Genomic DNA, 24,292 nt, shown 5'->3' with positions numbered 1-24,292 from the left:
TGTTACGCTGATTCAAGAAAGTGTGTCGTTGGTTTGACAAATGAAAATTTTTCTAAATTTGCTTTTTGTCTCTTGCTCGTAGTGGTTATGCGACAGAAAGACGGAGAGACTATTTATATGGGGTAAAATAGTTTTAATCAAGATTCGACCGACTTGAGTCAGGTAGAAATTGAACCGACCCACGATGGCGTTGTATCAAGAGCGAAATCAAGATGAGGGAACATCCTCTTTGGGAAGAACGAGATAGCCTGACACTAGCAATGATAACGACGCGCATGAAAGACATACAGAAGGATAGTGTGTCAATGATCTCAAGTGCATAGGCAATACCTGACTGAACTACTCCAGACACTCAATAGTGTGTTGACACCCTCCAACGGCTCAATGACAAGTGGCTATCGACCATTGGTTATTGTTCTGTAGGTCTAGAAAAGCACTTTCCTATTGGCCAAAAGTTGGCCTTGTACCTTGTAAATAAACACCCCCTTTCCCATTATAAAGTGATCCAATTATGCTACTCTCTACCCTCTGCTAATAAAAATCTTTAGCTTTTTTCTTAAGTTCTCTCTACAACCTTAACTATTTTTTGCTTGTTTCTTATTGTTACGCTCGCTAAGGTAACAATCGAGGCCACGACTGGCTCATAGCTAAAGAGTTACGGCCTACATTGTCGATCAAATTTGTTTTTGATATCTATTTTGCATATTGTTTGATTTATTTAGTGTGTATTTACTATCTTGAAAACTCTCACTGCTAGCTCAAGCTAAAATCATAGTGCCTTTTGACCCACCTATAAATCTTTAACTGTCCCAAAATCAATGGTAAACAAAGTGCGCCGATGAATTCCGCCATTTGAAATTCCATGCTAAAGTGGTTCCTAATGGTATGGTGCTTCACTGTTTTTAAGAGGGAAATCTAGAAAAATTTGAAGTACGAAAATCTTGCGAGGCATTCAATTTTAAAAAGCAAAAGAAAGGCAAAAAGATTTTGAAAATATCCATTTCATTTTGCGGATTCCGAGAAGTAAAAGATGTGGGTCCCTGACGTTACCCGTTCAGACATCCAAGCTGTCTTCCTCAAACCCTCAAAGCAAACGTCATATTTGCGTTTTTCCATAGTAATCAATTTCGTACTGAAATAAGAAGCCAAGCTAAAGTAAAAAACTGAAGATCCCGAAGCTACGGATATCCGTTTCTTTCTGTATTTTCACATCAATTACCAGATAACAAGAAAGCTGCAGAAATAGTCTTGTAATCAAATGTTCTCTGGATTACCAAATTATTGCTATCTCCTTTTCTTGTGTTTACTTCTCTGCTTGACAGCAGCTAGTTTAGCAGGAGACCCTTATATATATTATGACTGGACTGTTTCCTACATTACAGCTGCTCCTCTTGGTGTTAAGCAGCAGGTTCTTTTTCTGATCTTGATTCTACCTATATACTTGTTTCTGCTTTTAAAAACTAATCTTTACTTCTAATGTGCTATAGTATGAGTAATTAGTCTTGTTACTCTGTTTCTGCGCAAATATTGCTTGCTTAACTTCGTTTTGGTAGAGGGGACTTGAATTAGTCCTGTAATTAAATCGCAGAACAATGGCTAATAATGTAGTTTGCAAGAGTTGTGACTAAAATGCAATTTCTTGAATGCGTCTAATGGGTAGAGCTGCCTGATTACATGTATAAGGATGTTCTTCGGCATTAAAGGGCTACATAATAGTGGTATAAAATAGCTAACTCTGGGATCCTGCCCATTTTCAGAATGTGAATTGTGATAGGTTTTTTGTTGGATTTGAAATGCAAGAAAAGTATATTGCTATAGCGAATACCTTCACCCATCCCATCTTCATTATCAGGATTGAGTTATATCAATAATTGAATCACCCCATTTCAGGATTGAGTTATTATATCAATATTTTTCATCAGCTCTATGCAGGATTTACAGTAGTAAGTGTGCCTTATGGATGTTAATAGGGAAGTTTACTATTGGAAGTTAAAATCTTTTGCTGCTGGACCGAGAAATACATCCTTGGAGTTCTTTAGGTGATCAATGACCGGTTACTCTATCATATTGTCTCCTTGAAAAGACATGTTTTTATCGGGTCAATAGCTAATTCCAATTTACATGTGTTGCTATGTAGTTTGTGCAAGTCACTTTAGCTTAACATTTGACTTTCACGACTGTTGACATTGTAAAGAGTTGTTGAGGTAATCAGCAAATGCTTCTTTTGTTTTTGTTTATATCAAGTTTCAAACATTTGTGCGTCATTTCAACAATCTATGGTTTGAAGACTAAGCATTGGACTATAGCAGCCAACATGTTGGGAACCAGACAACTTAATATTTTTCTTCAAATTCTATGCCTATCATGTTCTGGCAGCTAGGCTCAGAACAATTCGGTTGATTTATTTTCTGCCACTCGTCACACCCTGTCTTACGGTTTCCCTTTTCCAATTCATTTATTCTTAGGCACATTAACGAAATCCATGATATATCTTTCTTTTAGGAGAATTAGCTGCAACCCTTTCAGGCTTCATCTTACTCTACAATTGACATTGTTTATTGCTAATATATGAAGATTTATATCTTTCAGGTGATTGGAATAAATGGTCAATTTCCAGGACCCATTCTCAGTGTCACTACCAACTGGAATGTGGTTGTCAATGTTAAAAATGATCTTGATGAGCCTATGCTTCTTACATGGTAAACCGTGAAACCCACTATGATAAATGACAAATCTTTAGGGATTCACAAGTTTAGATGCTGTAGTGAACATAAATATGCTAATTAAGTGCAGGAATGGCATTCAGCAGAGAAAGGATTCATGGCAAGATGGTGTATCTGGCACAAATTGTCCCATTCCTGCTGGCTGGAATTGGACCTATGAATTTCAGGTTAAAGATCAGATAGGCAGTTTCTTTTATTTCCCTTCGTTAAGCTTCCAGAGAGCTGCTGGTGGATATGGAGGGATCACTATAAATAACAGAGATGTCATTCCTCTGCCATTTGCGACACCAGATGGGGACATCACACTCATTATTAGTGACTGGTTTGTGAAGAGTCATAAGGTTGGTTGCAAATTTTAGCAGGTCAGCCCATTTTTGTTAAAAGTAGATCCTTATAAATTTCGTGGCTCACTTATAAAAGCTTTGGGGAATCAGGAACTCAGACAAGAAATTGAAAATGGAGTTGGTCTTGGAGCTCCTGATGGTATCCTTTTCAATGGACTAGGTCCTTACCGTTATGATAATGCTGTTGTGTCAGGTAGTATTGCCTACCAGACAGTGAATGTAGAACCAGGTTATTACATTCTTCTTTTTCATTGGGGCTTTACCTGTCTGGTTTCAGTACATCGTCGGATTTAATACCTTTACATTTTTCCATTTCATTGCATGGTACTTTTAGTTCAAGCATAAAATTTAATTATTATTGATCAATGATTATTGGAGGTGTATTTTAAAGGTTGAACTCTTAGATACTTTTATCAGTCTCATTACTGGAGCTTTTGACTATTACTACACAAAATTCTAATGCATTTGATTTAGCAAGGCTGGATTTATGGGGTATGAAGTTAAATTGGGTAACTAAAAGGGAAATTGGGGAATCCGTTAGATTGCGGATATATTTGAAAACTTTGCTAACTTTGAGCGTAAATTTGGCCACATAGTACAACGGAGGATGAATGTGATTAATAATTAAAGTAGAGGGGTAAATTTGACCCCTTTTCCTTTAATCAATCTAAAGGAAGATAGTATGCTAATCATCGATCTTGACCTGTATTTACTCTAAGTTTGAACTTATGTGCACAAGGCCTGTTTTACATTTAAGGATCACAGTTTGCGGACATCCTTACCAGAAGCTGAGTCAATTGACTCAGGGTGGACCCACATAGGTCTTGGTGGGTTTACTCTAAGTTTGAACTTATGTGCACAAGGCCTGTTTTACATTTAAGGATCACAGTTTGCAGACATCCTTACCAGAAGCTGAGTCAATTGACTCAAGGTGGACCCTCATAGGTCTCGGTGGGTGCTCAAGATTCAAGAACCCATTACTTCTGAGGTGGAGCCTTTGAATTTATATTGAAAGTTGATAAAAATGGTTAGGTAACAATGTGAGCACCCACAGACACCAAGTGGTGTTGGGTGCTGTGGTTTGTTGGACGGCTGTTGATTGTTTTGGATTCATTCACTTGTTCAAGAGTTGGACCTTGCATTTAGATCCCTTTTTACAATTTTACTTTCCCTTCCCTTTTTGCTTCTCTTTGGTTTTCCTCCTCAATATTTGATTTCTTTTTTAACTTTCTTTGTACATTTTTATCTTCATTCCTAATAGTGTGTTGAATAGTTATTTTACAAATAAAATTGTCTAAGTAAGGATACTATTTATTATTATTATTATTACAACAACAACAACAACAAACCCAGTGTATTCCCACATAGTGAGGTCTGGGGAGGGTAAGATGTACGCAGTCCATACCTCTACCTCTAAAGAAGTAGAAAGGCTGTTTCCGATAGACCCCCGGCTCGAGACACGGAATACTAAACAAATTCATAGTAAAGCATGGAACAAGATGGATTATTATTATTATTATTATTATTATTATTATTATTTTAAAAAAAATGTCGAGAATAATTGTATATAGAATATAGAATGACAAATATGACATGCAATATTTATTATAGTTTGAGATATTTTATCATTAGTTTAAGTAATGGTTATGCTTTTGCATTTGTACTTTGTATGCAGTGGTTGTGTATTACTAGTGGGATATAAGAATTAAATTTGATGGATTCAAAAATACTTTTAAACAAAATTTAGTAACTTTTTGTATCTATACTTTGCATAAAAATGTAGGACTAAGTTAAACCCCTTGATTGTATGTTGCAATACGTCATGTGCTATAAATATAGAGACCACCCATTACTTTGAAATCCTCGATCTGCTATTGATTTGACTGTAATTGTTAGTGCGATCCATTGATTTGACTGTAATTGTTAGTGCGAGTGACCCTGTACTTGACTCAAGTAGGGGTTTGAAAAATTCCTCTAGTATGATGGTGAAATGTACTGAATGCTGTTACTTAGTAATTCATTGGGAAGTAACTTATTAGCACCTTAAAATTTTCATTCAGCTACATATACTTCAATTCTTTTTATCAAAGATGTATTTTGTCATGTTTATGTATAACAGGCAAAACATACCGCCTTCGAGTACACAATGTTGGTGTTTCAACTAGCTTGAATTTCAGAATCCAAAGTCATAACCTTCTTCTTGTGGAGACTGAAGGTTCATACACAGTACAACAGAACTACACAAGCTTGGATATCCATGTTGGTCAGTCATATTCATTCCTGGTCACAATGGATCAAAATGCCAGCAGTGATTATTACATTGTGGCCAGTCCACGCTTTGTTAATTCCTCTGATTCATCAAAGTCAGTAGGAGTCTCTGTCTTGCATTACTCAAATTCACAAGGACCGGCTTCAGGTCCTCTTCCAGACCCTCCTAACGAATCTGACACATATTTCTCAATGAGTCAAGCAAGATCCATAAGGTTGTAGAAAATGTAATTGTTCTTTGCATATTATGTCATCTCCCCAAATTAGTTGTGTGCATCATCAGTTATCGAAAAATTGTTCATCATCTGCTTAACAATTTGTCCACATGTGTTACTGAAAGTAGAGATATAGGATGTTTTCTCCCCTCCAACCCACCCCTAAATATGGTAGCCAGAATTCCTCTTTCCTATAAGATTTAAATGTGAGGTTCTCGATTTTCAAGGATCTGTTGCTAACTTGTTATTGTAATATTCTGCAGATGGAATGTTTCTGCTGGTGCTGCACGGCCGAACCCCCAAGGATCCTTCAAATATGGTGAAATCACTGTCACTGATGTCTTTGTCCTTCATAATAGGCCTGCAGAGCTAATTGAGGGGAAGTGGCGCACTACTCTCAGTGGTATTTCATACTTAGCACCATCAACACCTCTAAACCTCGCACAGCAATTTAATATCCCAGGTGTTTTCAAGCTTGACTTCCCTAATAAAATGATGAACAGGCCAGCAAAAGTTGATACGTCCGTAATTAATGGTACTTACAAAGCATTCGTGGAAATCATATTCCAAAACAATGATACAACTGTTCAGAGCTATCATCTTGATGGCTATGCCTTTTTTGTTGTCGGGTGAGTAGTGTATTTTCATACTGTTGCCTCAATCACTTTTTTTCAGTTTGGAATCAGAAATCTGAACTTTTTGTTCTAAAAAATGGCAACAGTATGGACAACGGGCTATGGACAGAGAATAGTAGAAGCACCTACAACAAATGGGACGGTGTTGCTCGATGCACTACCCAGGTTAAAGTTGTCTGTGTACTTTTCTTTAACAGTGCTCAAAGAGGTTCATTCTTTCCTATTTATATGTCATCATAATATTTACTGTAATTTCTATCAAGATGTTAAATGCTCGAAAGCATGCAAAGCTAAATTCCGTTTGTCCTTTTAGAGTCCAAAGATAATATTGGTCCCACCTAATTGTCTTCTTTTTCAGACTTGGTAACACTTTCTGCTAGTATTTGTAAAATTATTCATTTATAAACAAAGGCAAAGTTCTCTCTTACAGGTGTTTCCAGGTGCTTGGACTGCCATTTTAGTCTTCCTAGACAATGCAGGCATTTGGAATTTACGTGCTCAAAACCTTGACTCGTGGTACCTTGGCCAAGAAACTTATGTTAGTGTGGTGAATCCGGAGATCACAGAGCTTCCAGTTCCAGCAAACACCATCTTTTGTGGTGCACTTTCACCTTTACAGAAGTAAGATGTCTTAGATCTCCTATTGTTACTGTGTTTCCGTAGCTGTTATGAATGGGTCAAAAGACCTCAGCAGATATTTAGGATAGCAGTTTATTTTTAGTCATTATCGTAGTTTAGTTGTTCCTATTTTCTAGGCATTGTGCAGTTTTTTCAGCAGTCATTTTTCTGTTTCAGTTGTACTGCTACTCTATTTATTTTGATTGCTTGAAGCTAAATAAAACAGCTCTTTCAATTACAATCATCTAACTGCTTCAGTTCATAACATTGGTATCAGAGCCTTACTTCTTAAGGGACTTGTGAGAGACTTGTGAGTGTTTTTTTTCTGAGTGTTTATCCAAATTTGTGGCTGCAAAACACCATTCAAACAATGGAGAATGCAGGTTCTTTTTCTGCTATGGCTCCGCCAGTTTTCGATGGAGGAAATTATCAAGCATGAGCAGTAAAAATGCAGGCTTATTTGGAGGCTTGCGATTTGTGGGTGGCTATCGAGGAAGACTATGAAGTGCTTCCTTTGCCAGAGAATTCAACAATGGCTCAGATTAGAGCTCACAAGGAGAGGAGAACAACAAAGTCCAAAGCTAAATCATGTCTCTTTGCTGCAGTTTCTACTACCATTTTCAGTAGAGTAATGACATGTAAATCAGCCAAAGAAATTTGAGATTTCCTCAAAAAAGAGTACGAGGGAGATGAAAGAATCAGAGGAATGAAAGTACTGAACTTGGTCAGAGAATTCGAGATGCAGAGAATGAAGGAATCCTAAACCATTAAGGATTATTCTGATAGGTTGCTTCTGATTGCAAATAAGGTTAGGATACTTGGAACTGAACTTAATGACAATAGAATAGTTCAAAAGATTCTTGTAACCTTACCTGAAAGATATGAGGCAACTACTGCTTCGTTGGAAAATACTAAAGATCTGTCAAGGCTTAGCTTGGCAGAGTTATTGAGTGCTCTGCAGGCACAAGAACAACGAAGGATGATGAGGCAAGAGGGATCCATCGAGGGAGCCCTGCAAGCAAAGTTGCAGCTTGGTTCAGATGCTGTGAAAGGTAATAAAGGAAAAGGAATGAAAGGAAACTATGGAAACAATGAAGCTACATCTGAAAAAAATGCTACTGCTACCTCTAAACATTGTGGGAGGAGAAATCATCCACACTTCAAGTGTTGGAGAAAACCTGATATGAAATGCCGAAATTGTCAAAAACTTGGTCTATGCTGAGATTATCTACAAAGAGAAGCGTTTACAACAACAAAATGAAGCACAAATTGCAGACCAAGAGCGAGAAGAGCAATTGTTTGTGGCTACTTGTTACGCAAGCAAAAGTTCAAGTGAAAGCTGGCTTATTGATAGTGGTTGTACGAACCACATGGCCAATGATGAGAAGCTTTGCAAATCAGTTAAATCAAGAGTCAGGATCGGAAATGGAGAATACCTCCCAGCGGTAGGAAAGGGGACTGTAGCAATTGAGAGTTATAAAGGTACAAAACTCATCTATGAAGTTTTATTTGTTCCTGAACTTTATCAAAATTTATCAAGTGTTGGACAACTGCTGGAAAATGGATTCAAATTATTATTTGAAAACAAGGCGTGTCTAATCAGCAATCCTAGCGGTCAGGAAATGTTTAGAATCAAAATGCAGGGAAAAGTTTTTCCTTGAATCCATTGGTAGAGAAACAAATAGCTTTTACAAGTCAGTCCTCCGTTGTGGAAACATGGCACAAAAGGTTGGGGCATTTTCATCACAAAACTGTTGTTTATGCAAAGAAGCAAAATGGTAAGTGGTTTACCAAACTTGGAGGAGCATCTCTCAAGCCGTAAAACTTGTTTGCTTGGCAAGCAGATTAGGCTTCCATTTAAAAGTTCCACATGGAGAGCTACAGAGAAGTTGCAACTCATTCATACCGATCTCTGTGGTCCACAAAGAACTCCATCGCTCAATGGCAACAGGTATTATATTATCTTCATTGATGATCTAACAAGAATGTGTTGGATTTATTTTATGAAGTTTAAGTCCGAAGTTGCTGAAATTTTCGTGAAGTTCAAAGCTTGGATAGAAAATCAGAGTGGCTGCAAGGTTCAGGTCATTAGATCAGATAATGGAACTGAATATACATCAGATAGGTTCAATTCTTTTTGTGAAGAAGCTGGAATAGAGCACCAGCTCACTGTCCCATATTCTCCACAGCAAAATGGAGTGAGTGAGAGAAAGAATAGAACAATAATGGAGATGACCAGGTGCTTATTGCATGAGAAGAACCTGCCGAAGAAATTCTGGGCAGAAGCAGCGAACACAACTGTTTTCGTGCTGAATAGACTGCCGACAAGGGCAGTGGAAAAGAAGACTCCTTTTGAGGCTTGGTATGGTGTTAAACCTACTGTAAAAAATCTCAAAATATTTGGATGTATGTGTTTTTCTTATGTTCCGTAGGTCAAAAGAGATAAGCTTGATGAGAAGACTGAATCGGGGGTTTTCATTGATGAGAAGATGAGCAATGGGACTGGAATGAGGAGTCTCGAGTTAAACATGATGATTCAAAGCTTGATTATGATGAATCGGTGGATGATCGACCTACTAGGGGTACAAGGTCACTCTCTGATATTTTTCAAAGATGCAATGTTGTTGTTTTTGAACCTGCAGGATACGAAGAAGCAAAAATTGATAAAAAATGGATAGATGCAATGAAGGAGGAGTTGGCCATGATAGAAAAGAACCTAACTTGGAAGCTAGTGGAAAGGCCGCAAGATAGAAAAGTGATTGGAGTTAAATAGATTTTCCGAACCAAGTTCAATCCTGACGGCTCAATAAACAAGCACAAAGCGAGATTAGTGGTGAAAGGCTACGCACAAGTTTGGGGAGTAGATTTTTCTGATACTCTTGCCCCAGTAGCTTGATTGGATACAATTCGAATGCTTTTGGCTATAGCAGCACAAAAAAGTTGGAAGATTTTTCAAATGGACGTGAAGTCTGCCTTCTTGAATGGTGTACTGCAGGAAGAAATCTATGTTGAGCAGCTAGAAGGGTTTAGTGTACCAAGACATGAAGATATGGTTTATCTATTAAAGGAAGCTTTATACGGGCTAAAGCAAGCTCCTAGAGCTTGGTATAGCCGAATGGATAACCATTTGCTAGACTTAGGCTTTGAAAAAAGCTTAAGTGAGTCAACTCTTTATGTCAAGAAAGTTGGCTCTAACATTATTATTATTTCTCTGTATGTCAATGATTTACTTGTGACAGAAAATAATATAACTTTGATTGAAGAATTCAAGGAGGAGATGATGAAAGTCTTTGAGATGACTGATCTTGGCGAGATGACTTATTTTTTGGGAATGGAGATCAAGTAAACTCGAAATGAAGTCTTTATTTGTCAAAAGAAATACATGAATAAGATTCTTAAAAGATTTAGGATGGACGAATGCAAGAGTGTGAGTACTCCGATGAATCAAAAAGAAAAGCTGAAAAAGGTTGATGGAGCCGAGCTAGTTGATGAAGGAGCATATCGAAGCTTAATTGGATGCTTCATGTATCTTACGACAACAAGGCCTGACATTTTGTTTCCTGTGAGTGTTTTATCCAGATTTTTAAATTGTGCAAGTGAGTTGCACATGATAGCTGCCAAAAGAGTGGTTAGGTATCTTAAAGGAACTCTAGCCTATGGTATCAAATTTGGCAAAAGTCAGAACTTCAAACTCTCTGGATATTCTGATAGTGATTGGGGCGGCTCAACTGGTGATATGAAAAGTACTTCCGGTTATTGCTTCACTTTTGGATCAAGGTGTTTCTCATGGTGCTCAAAGAAACAGGAAACAGTAGCACAGTCAACAGCTGAAGCAGAATTCATAGCAGCTGCAGCTACTGTTAATCAAGCAATATGGCTCAGGAAAATTTTGATTGATCTGCAGCTGGAGCAAGAAGAAAGCACTGCGATCTTTGTGGATAATCAAGATGCCATAGCCATATCCAAAGATCCCGTGTTTCATGGAAGGACCAAGCACTTCAACATCAAGTTTTATTTTTTGAGGGAAGTGCAGAAGAACGGTGAAGTGGTTTTACTGTATTGCAAATCGGATAATCAATTAGCGGACATTTTTACCAAGTCATTTCATGTTAGCAGGTTCGAGTTTCTTAGAGAAAAACTGGGAATTTGCAGCTCCTGATCCAGGAGGAGATGTTGCTGTGTTTCAGTAGCTGTTAGGAATGGGTCAAAAGACCTCAATAGATTTTTAGGATAGCAGTTTATTTTTAGTCATTATCCTAGTTTAGTTGTTCCTATTTTCTACGCATTATGCAGTTTTTTCAGCAGTCATTTTTCTGTTTGAGTTGTACTGCTACTCTATTTATTCTGATTGCTTGAAGCTAAATAAAACAGCTCTTTTCAATTACAATCATCTGACTGCTTCAGTTCATAACACCTATTGCTCTACAGCATATATGTATACCGGAGGAAGTTTTCACCATAGTTCATATATTTTGTTGAAACTTGTCTTTCCATGGGGAAAAATGAAGTTCTTCTGAACGTTTCAGAATGTAAAGAGTCTTCAGGGAAATGTGTTGGCCGCAGGTATAGGAGTAACATTGAACCCTTGAATATGTTCCAAGATCTCGAAATGATCTTTCAGTTCGTGGAAAATTCGCAAAATTCCATTCCATCAAGAATTAGGTTGACTTTTCCCTTATTTCAACCAGAGAACTAATAGAGACACTAATGGGCATATTCACCAAAAAATTAAACATTTCATGCTCACGGAGAGTGCTTTGTCGCACTACCCTTTTTGGCAATCGCAGTTATTAAGTACTCTTACAGTATCTCACACTTTTGCAGGGACCAAGCACGGAGAGTAAATTTCTCAACTGCACCATCGTTGACAAAAGCAATCAAGCTGATCTTTATAGGTTTTGTTGTGTGTTGCTGCTTGGAAGTTTTATGAGAGAGCAAATTGACCAAAAAGCAGAAGAAAGGTTGGAAATTGCACTGAATGAGTCTTTGCCCTTGTTTTTTGGCCATTTTTATGCCTTTGTAATATGTAATTAGTTGAACCCTATATTTAGGTGTCTCCACGTCAACTGTGACTTTGTGTTTCTTGTATGGCTCAACATTAGTCAAATGTATGTATAGAAACATTATTCTTGGCACTTTAGGAGGTTTTGACCAAAATCATCCCTTATGTTTCACCTCAACTTTCACTACATCCTTATAGTATCCCATTTAACTTAAAACATCCTTCAAATTCCACTAAATTGATAAAACGTCCCTCTGTCAATATTGCTCTATATTGACAGAACTTTCTCTTATCACGTGACTTCTCTTTTCCCTCCATTTTGCTCTCATGATCTTCTTTATCAAAGGAATCAGATATGGCAAAACTCCTCCAAACAAGGTTTTGAGAATTCGAGTGAAATTGGATATTAGAAATGCATTGCTCATGTTTTGTGTTGTCTTTCTTGTGTTGTGTTGATTGCTTTGTAGTGTTCTGCACAAAAAATTGACTAGAACAGTAGACTGCTTAGATGGTTATGTCCTGTTTGAAATATTCATGAAAGACTCCTTCGTTGTTATGGACTAGGTATTGTGGGACGTAGAGAAGAAGGAAGTTTTATGTTACGAGAGTTATGCTATTAAGTGTTATCATTGTTAACAATTTGGGTTTACAAATCAAATTTTGGGTTATTCCAAAGCATACGTTTTATCCATCATTGTTAACAGTTTGGGTTTGCAAATCAGAGTTTCCATCTTGCTTTACTAGTAAAAGTTGTTAGCTGCTGCATGGATTTGTTTATACTTGGCAGAATTTTCAAGAAGAATATATGCGCATTATATACTCCAATTAGTGTTCTCGAATAAAACAAGAAAAAGAGCTTTTAGCGTTGAAGAGTTTTGACTAGGATATTGGTAGTCTTGGCTGTAATTGGTATAATGGAATATCTGCAGTTTCCTGAAGGAACTGCAGGTTCATTTGTCCAAATGCATGCCTGATCGTTTAATTCTTAATAATGTATAACCTGCGATGGTTGTCTAGACTCTAGAGACCATATGATTTGGCATTTTCATAATTGACTATAACTCAACCAAAAGGCATGATGTTCGATGCTATGGTCTGTATAATTTCAGGGAAAACTGTTTGTAAGATGAGACGGTGACAGTAGTGTAGTGTGTGTAGGTAATATTTTGAATTTTACACGTGATGAACCAGAAGAGGAGCCTTGGAGTAAGTGGTAAAGTTGCTGCCATGTGATCAGGAGGTTACGGGTTCAAGCTTTGGAAACAGCCTCTGGCAGAAATGCAAGGTAAGACTGCGTACAATACATTCTTGTGGTGGGGCCCTTCCCCAGACACCGCACATAGCGGTAGATTTAGTGCACCGAGCTACCTATTTTTACAGGTGATATGATATCACCCTCGATATTGTCCCCTCGATTTTCCTTCAATATCCGATGGAATTGTTGAATTGCACACTAGTTTGTTTGGACACCATTGTTATCAAAAAATATTTATCTTCAATCAGCCCAAGCTATTATTTTCAGTATTCAACCAACTAAGTCCATGCATGATAATCCTAGTCAAGTTTCATGTTGTTAGTCCCTCAAGTGTCATGCTATCCTGTAGGACTCAGACCAAGGAGAGGATGGTGATTATTCCGAGTAACTTATGACTGATTTTTGGCCTTGGGTGATCCAGAAAGTTGTTATGACTGGAAGTTCGAAGGCTCCGTGATTATCTAGAATCATTGAAGGGTTTTGGTGAACTTGTGTGCTTGTATGCACTGCACAAGGGCTAAGATGGTTGTATTTGCAGATCATATGGCAGATGAACTTTAGATTTGCTCCCTTCTTGTTGTATGTTAGGATCTTTTAGTACATTTGACTAGCTTAAGGACACAGAACATTAGTTTTTGCCCTCTCATTCTTATGCCTACATAATTGCAGCTTGCCTAGTTCTTTTCATTGTAGCTGTCCGCATTATTTGTCTCTATAAATTGAAATTAATCATGTGGCATTTTCAGTTTGTTCACCGACAAAACTTCCATACTGAATAGCAACACAAGAACTTCACTGGGTTCATCCAATAGAAAGGGCAACTTACCTATATTTAAAGAAAATCAACCTGATTCTTGAATAATCCATACTCTTGCTTTTCCTTTTTTGTAGAAAGACAATAATTTTGATTTCACGTGTGAACGATTCATCAATATCTTGTTCATTTGCTACAGAGAATTGTCTTTGTGCATTAGTATGGAAGAATTGCATCCATATTTTTTTTACATGCCTCCAAGACAGAGGCAGAACACAATGGAAGATGTAGACGTCAACAAGAAATGCATTCGAACTCTATATATACAATTGTACATACAAATATGTATATACACATACACAAAAACAAAACAAAAAAATGGACTTGTCTATAGCAGAATGTGTGATGTCTTCGCCTTTGAATTCAATAAACAGAGTGTTGCACAACTTTTGAATCCAACGACGAAGAGTCTCTATTATGAGGCTTTGAGAGCACTTCATCCTCACAACCACTAGGCATAATGGGATTAATGCCCCCTGGATTCAATGGGAATAGAATCTTGTAATAACCTTCCATTATTTTCCCCATATTGAAAGTTTCTGCAACCTTCGGTATCTGCTCAACAGTAAAATACTTCTTAAGCATATGTAACTTGTCATCATTAGTTCAAATGACCAAGCACTTTCTTTTTGATAAGTAGTTTTTTTGCAAAACAATGACAACATTTGGAGCAGTTTACGCGCAGCAATTAACCTACTATCTCTCCCCGACATAGGTACTAAGATTGAATAATTTTGCCTACAAGATGAAAAAAAATCAACGTGCATTTTTTTTGTCTTAGTTGGGACCTAGCCTTTATTCTCCTATCATCGTCATTTACTTCATCAATCGTAGACCGCATGCTTGGGTTATCTTGGATTTACAGCACTTCATCAGCAAAATCACCAAACCATTTTACTATTTATCATATGTAAGTGAAAAATGTTTAAATTTACTATAAATGGAATACTCCGATTCTCTTTATCCTATTTTGCTTTTTTTTCCTATCAAATATATGTGAGAACGGAATTTAAGTACCTGATAAATGTCTCTGAGATATCCATGGAGGTTGGTGAATTCAATGAGCTTCTTCTTGGTCCATTTTAACAGGACATTATATACCACATCAAATCGAATCAAAGTAGTGAACAAACACAATCTGCAAGTGTCAAAACATCCCCATGCAAATATCTTGAACCCCCCAAATGATCCTCCAACATTTCCAGTGTTTTGAACAATCCATTTGCTACCTTATCGTATGCTTCTTGACATTACTTGTATATCTTTGACACTAACATTAACATAATACGCAACCTAGTGAAAAATATTAGATACTACTCCTATCACATATATTGAGACGAAACAAAGTAAATGGTGAAAAGACCATTACCTGTACACGCCATTATTAACGTTTGGATAGATTATATTGTTCCACTTTCAAATCTCATCTTTCAATGCAGGTGGTGAAAAGTCCAATTCAGGATTCCCAGCAATTTCATTCAAACCCGAACTGAAAAATTCAATAAAATCATAACTCTCGTTAAATAAAACTTCCTTCTTCTCTACGTCCCACAATACCCAGTCCATAACAAATGAAGGAGTCTTTCATGGATTTTTGAAAAAGCATATAACCATCTAAGCAGTCTACTGGTCTAGTCAATTTTTTGTGCAGAACACTACAAAGCAATCAACACAACACAAGAAAGACAACACAAAACATGAACAATGGATTTCTAATGTCCAATCTCACTCAAATTCTCAAAACCTTGTTTGGAAGAGTTTTGCCATATCTGATTCCTTTGTTAAAGAAGATTTTGAGAGAAAAATGGAGGGAAAAGAGAAGTCACGGGATAAGAAAAAAGTTCCGTCAATATAGATGGCAAAACTGACAGAGGGATGTTTTTGATCAATTTAGTGGAATTTGAAGGATGTTTTATGCTAAGTAGGATATTATAAGAATGTGGTGAAAGTTGAGGTGAAACAATAAGGATGATTCTGATTAAAATCTCGCATTTAGAGGTATGTCCGTTATTCAACCTTTATTTTGAGAATGGTAACTACTGAAATAGGGGACAATCAGATCCACGTGGTAAACTTATATGATGTCATTGAATTGAATGCTTGTTAGCTTTATTTTGGGAATGGCAACTACTGAAATAGGAGACAATCAGATCCACGTGTTGTGGGGTAGACTTATATGATGTCATTGAATTGAATGCTTGTCAGCTATTCCGATCGAATCCACGTTTACACTTCCGATCATACACACTTGTAAGAAAATATTTTAGCTAAGTAGGTGGTCTATTAGTTAATCTAACTCTACTTCTTAATACTGTCTATATAAATTATTTACTATCGATTTGGATATTTAGATTTATTTGTGAGTCAAGAGCATGTGTTACAGCTTTAGATTCGGATTAGTAGTATAGGTCTACAAAAAAGTAAATAACGTAAGCGAAGACCAAACAAATTAAACAAGGCAAAGATTAAGAAAAAAATTTATAACGATAACCGAGTACTAAGTTTAGGCTGTAACGAGCTTAAGTATAACAACGAGAAAGCAGCAAGGCAGCCAAATAAAAATAGAGAAAATTTGAGAACCAAACTAGAGATATTTTATTACTTATAGGAAAGAGGGTATCTATTTATAGGGCACCAGCATTGCCAGAGGCCAATAGGAGATTGTCACTCGTCCTGGTGACATTGGAGAGAGACCAATCCTAGCATATGTCATACGCGGTTCTGTCGAAGGCTACTGGTGCTCTATAGAATCTCTGGCTATAATGACCCTTCAGGTCATTTTTTATATTTTTTCATATTTTTGCCATTAGAGCTTTTCTATAGCTATCCTAAGTCATTTTTGACTTGACTGACAATTCGATTACCGGGCAGTTCGTTTGATTTTTAGACCCAATTCCCTGTCTGGAAGTCTTCACTGGTTCTAAATGACCACTGGGCAAAAAATTCAGTAAAACAATCTCGTATGTAATTTTTGACTATGCCAGCAGCTCTAGAATATCAATTTTAGGATAGGTAGACCTTTGATTCAGGTCTCGAGACACCCATTTTGACCTATTGGTTGAAATTTAAATAATTAAAATTATGTGTGTGAGACCCACATTTTATCAAAACGACCTCGGATGGAAAATTCGAGTGTTTCACTACATCTGGAACGTCAAATTTGGTATGATTACATAGTTCATTTGCGTATACGGGATTTTGAATGAATTTCAAGACCTTGGAAGAGACTTGGAAGATTTTCAAGTTTTCAGCTGTCAACTGATGCAGCCGCAATGGCCATTCTTGGGCCGCGATCGCAGTGATGCAATGACATATAGGTGTCGTGATTGCGACAAGTCATATAGACCCTAAGATGCTACGATCGCATACCTGCAGGTCGCGATAGCGACTACCGAGGCCCTAGATTGGGTATAGATTGAGCCCCTTTACACAATTTTGGGCATTTTTCATATCTCCCCTTGAGATTTAAATCCTTAAATAGTGTGAGAACTTAAAATTGAAGCATGTGGGTGCTTGGGAAGCTAGATTAATATCCATATCTTGATTCTCCTATGGATTTAAGGTAAGAATCCACTAAATTCATGGTTGAATTTCTTGATTAATTTCTCAAAACCCCAAAACCCTTAGGGCTTGATTTTAGTGCAATTTAGCTTGGTTTTCATCCATTTCTAAGGTAGTGATTCTTTGAACTTGTATGGATGTTGGGTTAGCCTTGAAAATGTGATTTCCATAAGTGAGACCTAAATGGGGGTTTTAAGGCCATTTTTGGACCCGAAGTACAATAGTAAAATATGGATATCGATATTCTCATATTAATGAGTAGAATGTGTTTTTGATAGCTAGCATCTTGAGGAGGGCTCCTCAAAAGGGAAAAGTGAAGGTTTAACAGTTTGTTGAGCTTTCTTTAGCGTCGAGGTAGGCTAGGTTTATTCCTAGTTAGATTGAGCTAATTCATAGTATTCTTATGATATTGTGTTAGATTTGGGATAGGTTTTAGGTGTTAGATTGATGAAATGCAAGACTTGGGTTAGTTGAATCGTTTAAGCTAAATTAAAATTGTAGAATTGGAGTACTTGACTTGTTTAGATTCGGACTTCATTATTTAGGTTTAACATAATAATGTCTCAGAATACTCAGTTAGGTAAGAATGCTTTAGACACTCATACATAGGGTAAATTAGGCTTAGTTTCTTATACTAATGGAGGTTGCCTTAGTTTCCATTTCAATAAGTTTAAGTGCTTAAGAAGAATCTCTACCTTAGTATTAATGGTGGCTTGTTATACATCTATGTATAGATTAAGATACCATAGCCTAGTCTGGGGTAGTATTTTACTTGAAATGTTTTTCGGAGATCTAGAAGTGGGCTCTTTGACCTACCATAAGACATGATTGATAAATAGTTATCTTGAGACCCTTATACAATTATTAAATGACTAGAGAATGCCTTTTTAGGAAATATTGAGGAACCTTGGTACTTGTTGGTCATGATGAATGATGTTTAGAAGTATTGCCTAAGGATTATGCCATAGGTATGATTTATTGGTTAGGCTTATAATGAGCTATTGTTTATACTATTGTTGTCGCTATTGATTGGGTTACCGTATAAACTATTAAATGAGCCCTTGACTATGATATTGTTTAAGTCATAAATTATGTTATTAACTATGCTATGAATAAGCTATAGAATATGACATGGATTAGCTATTGCTCAAGCTATTGATAAACTATCTTTTATGCTAATGATAGGCCATTGAATATGCGCTCAATGAGCCATTGCTCATGATATTACTTATGATTATGATCATGCTAAGAAATTATACTAGATGCTAGAAAATACTCCTAATGATGATATTAGCAATTGTGCCATGAATTATGTTAGAAATTATGCTTATTGATTATATGAGAAATTTTGCTATTAGTTATGCTTGAATTCATTATGTTTAATTATATAAATAATCGTGCTATTGATTTTGCCACCGATTGTGATGATATATTGATGCTCAATAAAGCCAGAGAATACTATGATGATATTGATATTCGTCAAGGTTGGAGGACATTGTGATGATATATTGATATCCAAAAAGGCCGGAGGATGATTGTTATGATATATTGATACCCAATAAGGCTGGAGGATACTATGATGATATTGACACCTTGAAAGGAAGAAGGACATTGTGATGATATATTGATACCCGGCAAGTTTGGAGGATGATTATGATGATACATTAATACCCGACAAGGTCAGAGGATGATTGTAATGGTGCATTGATACCCGAAAAGATTGGAGGATAATTATATTGACGTGCCTATATATACATCTACCGGTTCAAGTTCGACTAGCCCTATGTATAAAAATTATAAGCTTATATATATTACTTATGTGTAATTTGGGTGATGTTGATATTAGGGATGTAGGTTGTAGCCCGAAAGTAATATATGTTTATAAAGTGGTATAGTTGATGATTAGTGTTAAATGAGGATTAGAGGTGGATATTTGTTTATGTAGCTAATAATGACTAGTTTATAAATGAGGTTTAGTTGGTAATGATGATTAGTGATAATTAATGATTGATATAAATGATGCTAGTGATTATTTATGGTTATCTAACAAATGATAATTATTGGCTATATGGTAAATAGTTGTTAAATAATGATTAGAGGTTATATGATGACTAGTAGTCAAATGGATTAGTAGTAAGAGATGGTTAGCTAGTAAGTGGTGACTAGTGAATATTGATGCTAAGATTTTTAAATGACGATAATATTATGGAATATGAGTACATTGTCTAATATTGTGGAATTGTGAAAGATTTGTAAATGACAGGTTGATGATAATTATGGAATGATGGTAAAATGATGAAGCTAGCTATGATGTTGGTTGATTGCTTTATTCCTTTTTTGAGTTTACTCTCCAGTTGTATGGTAAGCTGTGATGAGTTCTATATTTTTTCTATACTAATTGACATATGGGAGCCAATTTTGTAGTTATGTTTGCTTGTGATGATGATTTATAATTTTTTATTATTCCAATGTGCTTATGCATGTTTATGCGACAGTATTGGCTTGTGTTGATGCCTTATGTTGTATTGTTATTCCAGTTTAAATACTTATTATGTAAAATGATGTTGGAGATGATTCAGGTTCGTTTTTGTACCTTGACTTAGTTGTTATCTTGCATTTTATCATACTTATATCATGATTTTGCTAAGTCAGTCGATGATGACTACTGAGTGCCCGTTGCTTTGGTACTCATATTACATTCATGTACTTTTTTGATGCATATCCAATTACTAGCTGTCACCAATGATCGTAGTTCATATAGTGAATGACTTTTAGAGATAGGGTGAGCTCTTGGAGTTTGAGTCACCTTTTCCGTCTATTTTTATTTTTAGTCTTTGTTTTGAGACAAATGTATTGACTATTTTAGACTTTGAGTATTGGTACTATTAGATCCTCTTATACTGGATCTACTAGGTCCTGGTATTGTTTGTATTGACTATTTTTTATCTATCCAGGACACTTTGTGTTCTTGAATTTTACCTATGATGGGCATTTTCTACCTAATTAACCCATTTCTTTAGCTTTGAGTTATGATTTTGGCATACCTACTGGCAGTATTTAGTAAGTACCATTATGACCCATAAATCAGGCCATGATAGAATGGTATCAGGTCCTAGGTTACACTGGTATTGTTACAAGAACAAATGTCTAGTAGAGTCCTGCAGATCGAAACGATGACATCTGTTTCCTATCTTCAGGAGGCTATGGGACATTCTTAGGAGTTCTTCACTTCTTCAACTCATATCATGCTAAGAGTCTGAGTTGCTTGTAAAAGTATTTTCTTGGCGTTACTCTTTCGTAGATGGCCAGGACATGTGCTACCGCAACACGAGATGAGGGCCCTAAGTCCTAGCCTAGGGATCCTTCTAGTATTCATGGATGGCCTAGAGGTCATGGATAACTGTGAGATGTATCCCCATCTAGGTCAAGGATAGGTTGCCTTCCCTAGGTCCTAGTCCAGCTCCTGAGCCATATATTATTCTGCCTCAACCAGCGGTGGGCTAGGGACCAGCCTAGGCTCTAACAGGGTTTATTTTTTCTTTAGTTCTCTGAGATGCATTGGTTTAGATTTTGGGTTTAGTTGGTGGTACACCATCTAAAGGTGTACAGTCTATAAATCAGACTGGTAGTGAGGCAGGGGCACAACCTGTAGCTACAACTCATAGAGTTGAGGTTCCTACTGCACCAATGGTTGCTCAGCTGGTAGTTGCTTAGCCAGTGGTTTCCCATCCTGCTATGTCTTCTAAGGAGCAGAAAATATTAGTTAGATTTTTGAGATTGGCTCTGCCTAGATATTTTAGTGCTCCGAGTGAGGATGCATATGCGTTTATGGTTGCTTGCGAGGAATTGTCCATAATTTAGTCCTTATTGAAACTTGTGGTATGGATTACACCAGATTTTAGTTGGATTTGGCTACTCGACATTGGTGAAGAGGTTATATAGATTTTAGGCCAGCTGGATCTTCTCCCCTGTCCTAGACTCATTTCTCTGAGATGTTATTAGAGAAGTATATGCCTCATATCCTTAGAGATTATTTGAAGGATCAGTTCTCTATATTAAAGCAGGGCTCCATGACAATGCAGAGTATAAGGTTTATTTTCACGAGTTGGCTGGGCATACGACTTTTATTCTAGATACTGAGTATGAGAGAGTTTGTTGCTTTGGTAGACCGTTGAGATTGCCATTAGTATGTCTACTCAAGTTTTAGTTGTTGCAGGTAGATTTTTTGCTGAGTTATCAGATCATGCTCGAGTGATAGCAAAGATATACCGTAAGGGCTTAGATAAGAGGCCTAGGTCCCAGGACAGATTCAGTGGGAGACTTCATAGTTCCTAACCCAGAGATAGCATTTCTCAAAGTAAGTATGCTCTGCATCCATCTTATTAATTTCAGAGTCAGCCTAGTCGACCAGTTCAAGCAGAACTTTAAATTATCGATGGAGGTTAATCTAGTACTAGTGATGGCCCTTGTAAGGGTAAGTGGTCTGTCTTTAAAAAGTTCATCTTTTGGTTATTCTAGTTGTGATAGTTACTCTGGTTCAGCCGGATCTGTTGGTTCTGGTTCAACTTATGTTTCGTATTTTACTTGTGGACTCCCTGGTCATTATTCGTGAGATTTCTCTAGTCGTGGAGCGATTGTTGCTTCAGCTTAGAGTGTTACCCCTATTAGAGCAATTCATCCCTTAGTTAGAGGTGGTTCTCATAATCGCAAGGGTGTTTTCATAGTACTCAAGGAGTTTCTTAAGCAGGCAAGATAGGAGGTCGGTCAGGTGCCTATCCAGGTGGCGAGCGTGGTCAGTTGTATGTTTTACCAGCTAGACCCAAGGTTGAGACTCCAGATGTTTTTATTACAATTATGATTTTAGTGTGCCGCCTGTCAACCATTGCATTATTATATTTGGGATCCACTTGTTCTTATATATCTGCTTATTATACACCACGATGGGTGTTGTCTTATAATTTATTATTTATGCCATTGTACGTATCTACTCAAGTGGGTGACTCTTTAGTAGTGGAATAGGTTTTTCGATCATATGTGGTGACTGTTAGAGATGTTTATACTTGTGCTGATATTATTATTCTAGATATGGTGGATTTTGATGTTAATCTAAGCATGAACTGGTTATCCCACTATCATGCGATCATGAATTATTTTGCTAAGACCGTTACCTTAGACATGCCCGATACACCTCTAGTCGTGTGGAAAGGAGATTTAGCTATGAGCCAATGGGCATTATCTCTTATATGTGTGTTAGGATACTTATTTCAAGGGGTTGCATCTCTTACCTCACTTATATTTTTGATACTAGTGTGGAGTGTCCATCCCTTGACTCTATTCCTATTGTTTGTAAGTTTCTTGATGTGTTTCCTATTGACCTTCCTGGTACTCCTCCTGTCCATGAGAATTAGTTTAGGATTGATCTCAATCCTGGAACCCAACCTATTTCTATGTCACCTTATCGTATGGATCCTGTTGAGTTTAAAGAGTTGAATTCTTAGCTTCAGGATCTTCTTGGTAAGGTTTTTATTAGACAGAGTGTGTCTCCTTGGGAAATGCTGTATTATTTATGAAAAATAAAGTTGGCTCCATGCATATGTGTACTAATTATAGGTAGCTTAATAAGGTTTCAATGAAGAACCGTTACCCTATACCCTACATTAATGATTTGTTTGACCAGCTTTAGTGTGTCTCAATGTTTATAAGATTAAATTGAGATCTGTTTACTATCAGTTGAGGATTTAGGTTGAGGATATCTCAAAGACGGCCAACCTTTATGACTCGTTATAGTCATTATGAGTTCTTAGTTATGTCATTTGGGTTGACTAATTCCCCAGCTGTATTTATGGATTTGATGAACTAAGTTTTCAGGCCTTATCTGGATTAATTCATGTTTGTGTTCATTGATAAAATCTTTATGTATTTGAGGAGTAGAGAGGAGCATGCATAATATTTGAGGATCGTGCTCCAAACTTTGAGAGACTATGTGCTTTTTGCCAAGTTCTCTAAGTGTGAGTTTTGACTTGAGTCGGTGAAATTCCTTGGACATGTGGTGTCTTAGGATGATATTATAGTAGATCCAACCAAGATTGTGGCTATTCACGATTGGGCTAGAACTACATCTCCGATTGAGGTTCGTAGCTTCATTGGCTTGGCCAATTATTATAGGCAATTCATCGAGGGTTTTACTACTATTTTAGACCCTATGAACATATTGACTCAAAAAGAGGTTCCTTTTTGATGGTTTGAGGAATGCAAGTTGAGCTTTGGAAAGCTCTATGTCATCTCCTGTTTTAGCTCTTTCTGTAGAGGGTGAGGAATTCACCATATGTTGTGATGTTTCTGGTGTTGGTCTAGGTTGTGTTTTGATGTAGTAGGGTTGTGTTATTGCTTATACCTTTTGATATCTTATAGTGTATGAGAGCAACTACCCCACTCATGATTTGGAGTTGGCGGCAGTAGCTTTCGCTCTTAAGATTTTGAGGCATTATCTTTATGGTGTGAATTATGAGATTTTTATTGATCATCAAAGTCTTCAGCATCTTATGACCCAGAGGGATCTTAATTCTAGATAATGTAGGTAGATGGAGTTGCTTGAGTATTATGATATTTCTATCTTCTTTCATCCGAGCAAGGCAAATGTGGTAGCAAATGCCTTTAGTCAGAAGGCAGTGAGCATGAGTAGCTTGGCTTATATTTTAGGTTTTTAGAGGCAGTTGGAACATGACATCCAATCCTTAGACAACTTGATGGTTCGCCTTAATATTTCAGATCCTAATAGGATTTTGGTAAGTGTGAAGGTGAGGTCCTTGCTCTTTGAGCAGACTCAAGGTCGTCAGTTTTACGATAACAAGCTTTGC

General features: G+C 36.9%; 1 protein-coding gene across 6 annotated transcripts; it reads left to right on the top strand.

The window, feature by feature from the left end:
- The first annotated feature begins 523 nt into the window (after nt 1–523).
- LOC107842415 (monocopper oxidase-like protein SKU5) lies at nt 524–13,805 on the top strand. Of its 6 annotated transcripts, none has more exons than XR_007044951.1 (11): nt 737–1,408; nt 2,590–2,699; nt 2,794–3,064; nt 3,158–3,296; nt 5,187–5,550; nt 5,814–6,179; nt 6,272–6,350; nt 6,616–6,806; nt 11,628–11,764; nt 12,997–13,090; nt 13,410–13,805. XR_007044951.1 is itself a non-coding variant. In XM_016686251.2 (10 exons), the coding sequence occupies exons 1-9, from the start codon at nt 1,259–1,261 to the stop codon at nt 11,731–11,733; spliced, it is 1,776 nt and encodes a 591-aa protein (XP_016541737.2). In that variant the 5' UTR covers nt 737–1,258; the 3' UTR covers nt 11,734–11,764; nt 13,410–13,805. The 6 variants fall into 6 exon arrangements, 2 of the variants coding, with proteins under 2 accessions (XP_016541736.2, XP_016541737.2); XR_001665762.2 differs by having other exon boundaries at nt 12,964–13,090; XR_001665764.2 differs by having other exon boundaries at nt 12,955–13,090.
- The last annotated feature ends 10,487 nt before the right edge of the window (nt 13,806–24,292 follow it).

This window comes from Capsicum annuum, chromosome 9 (assembly GCF_002878395.1).
Source record: "Capsicum annuum cultivar UCD-10X-F1 chromosome 9, UCD10Xv1.1, whole genome shotgun sequence".
NCBI lineage: Eukaryota > Viridiplantae > Streptophyta > Magnoliopsida > Solanales > Solanaceae > Capsicum > Capsicum annuum.
Note: the sequence above shows the minus strand (reverse complement) of the source record. Positions and strands in the feature narration are given on the sequence as shown.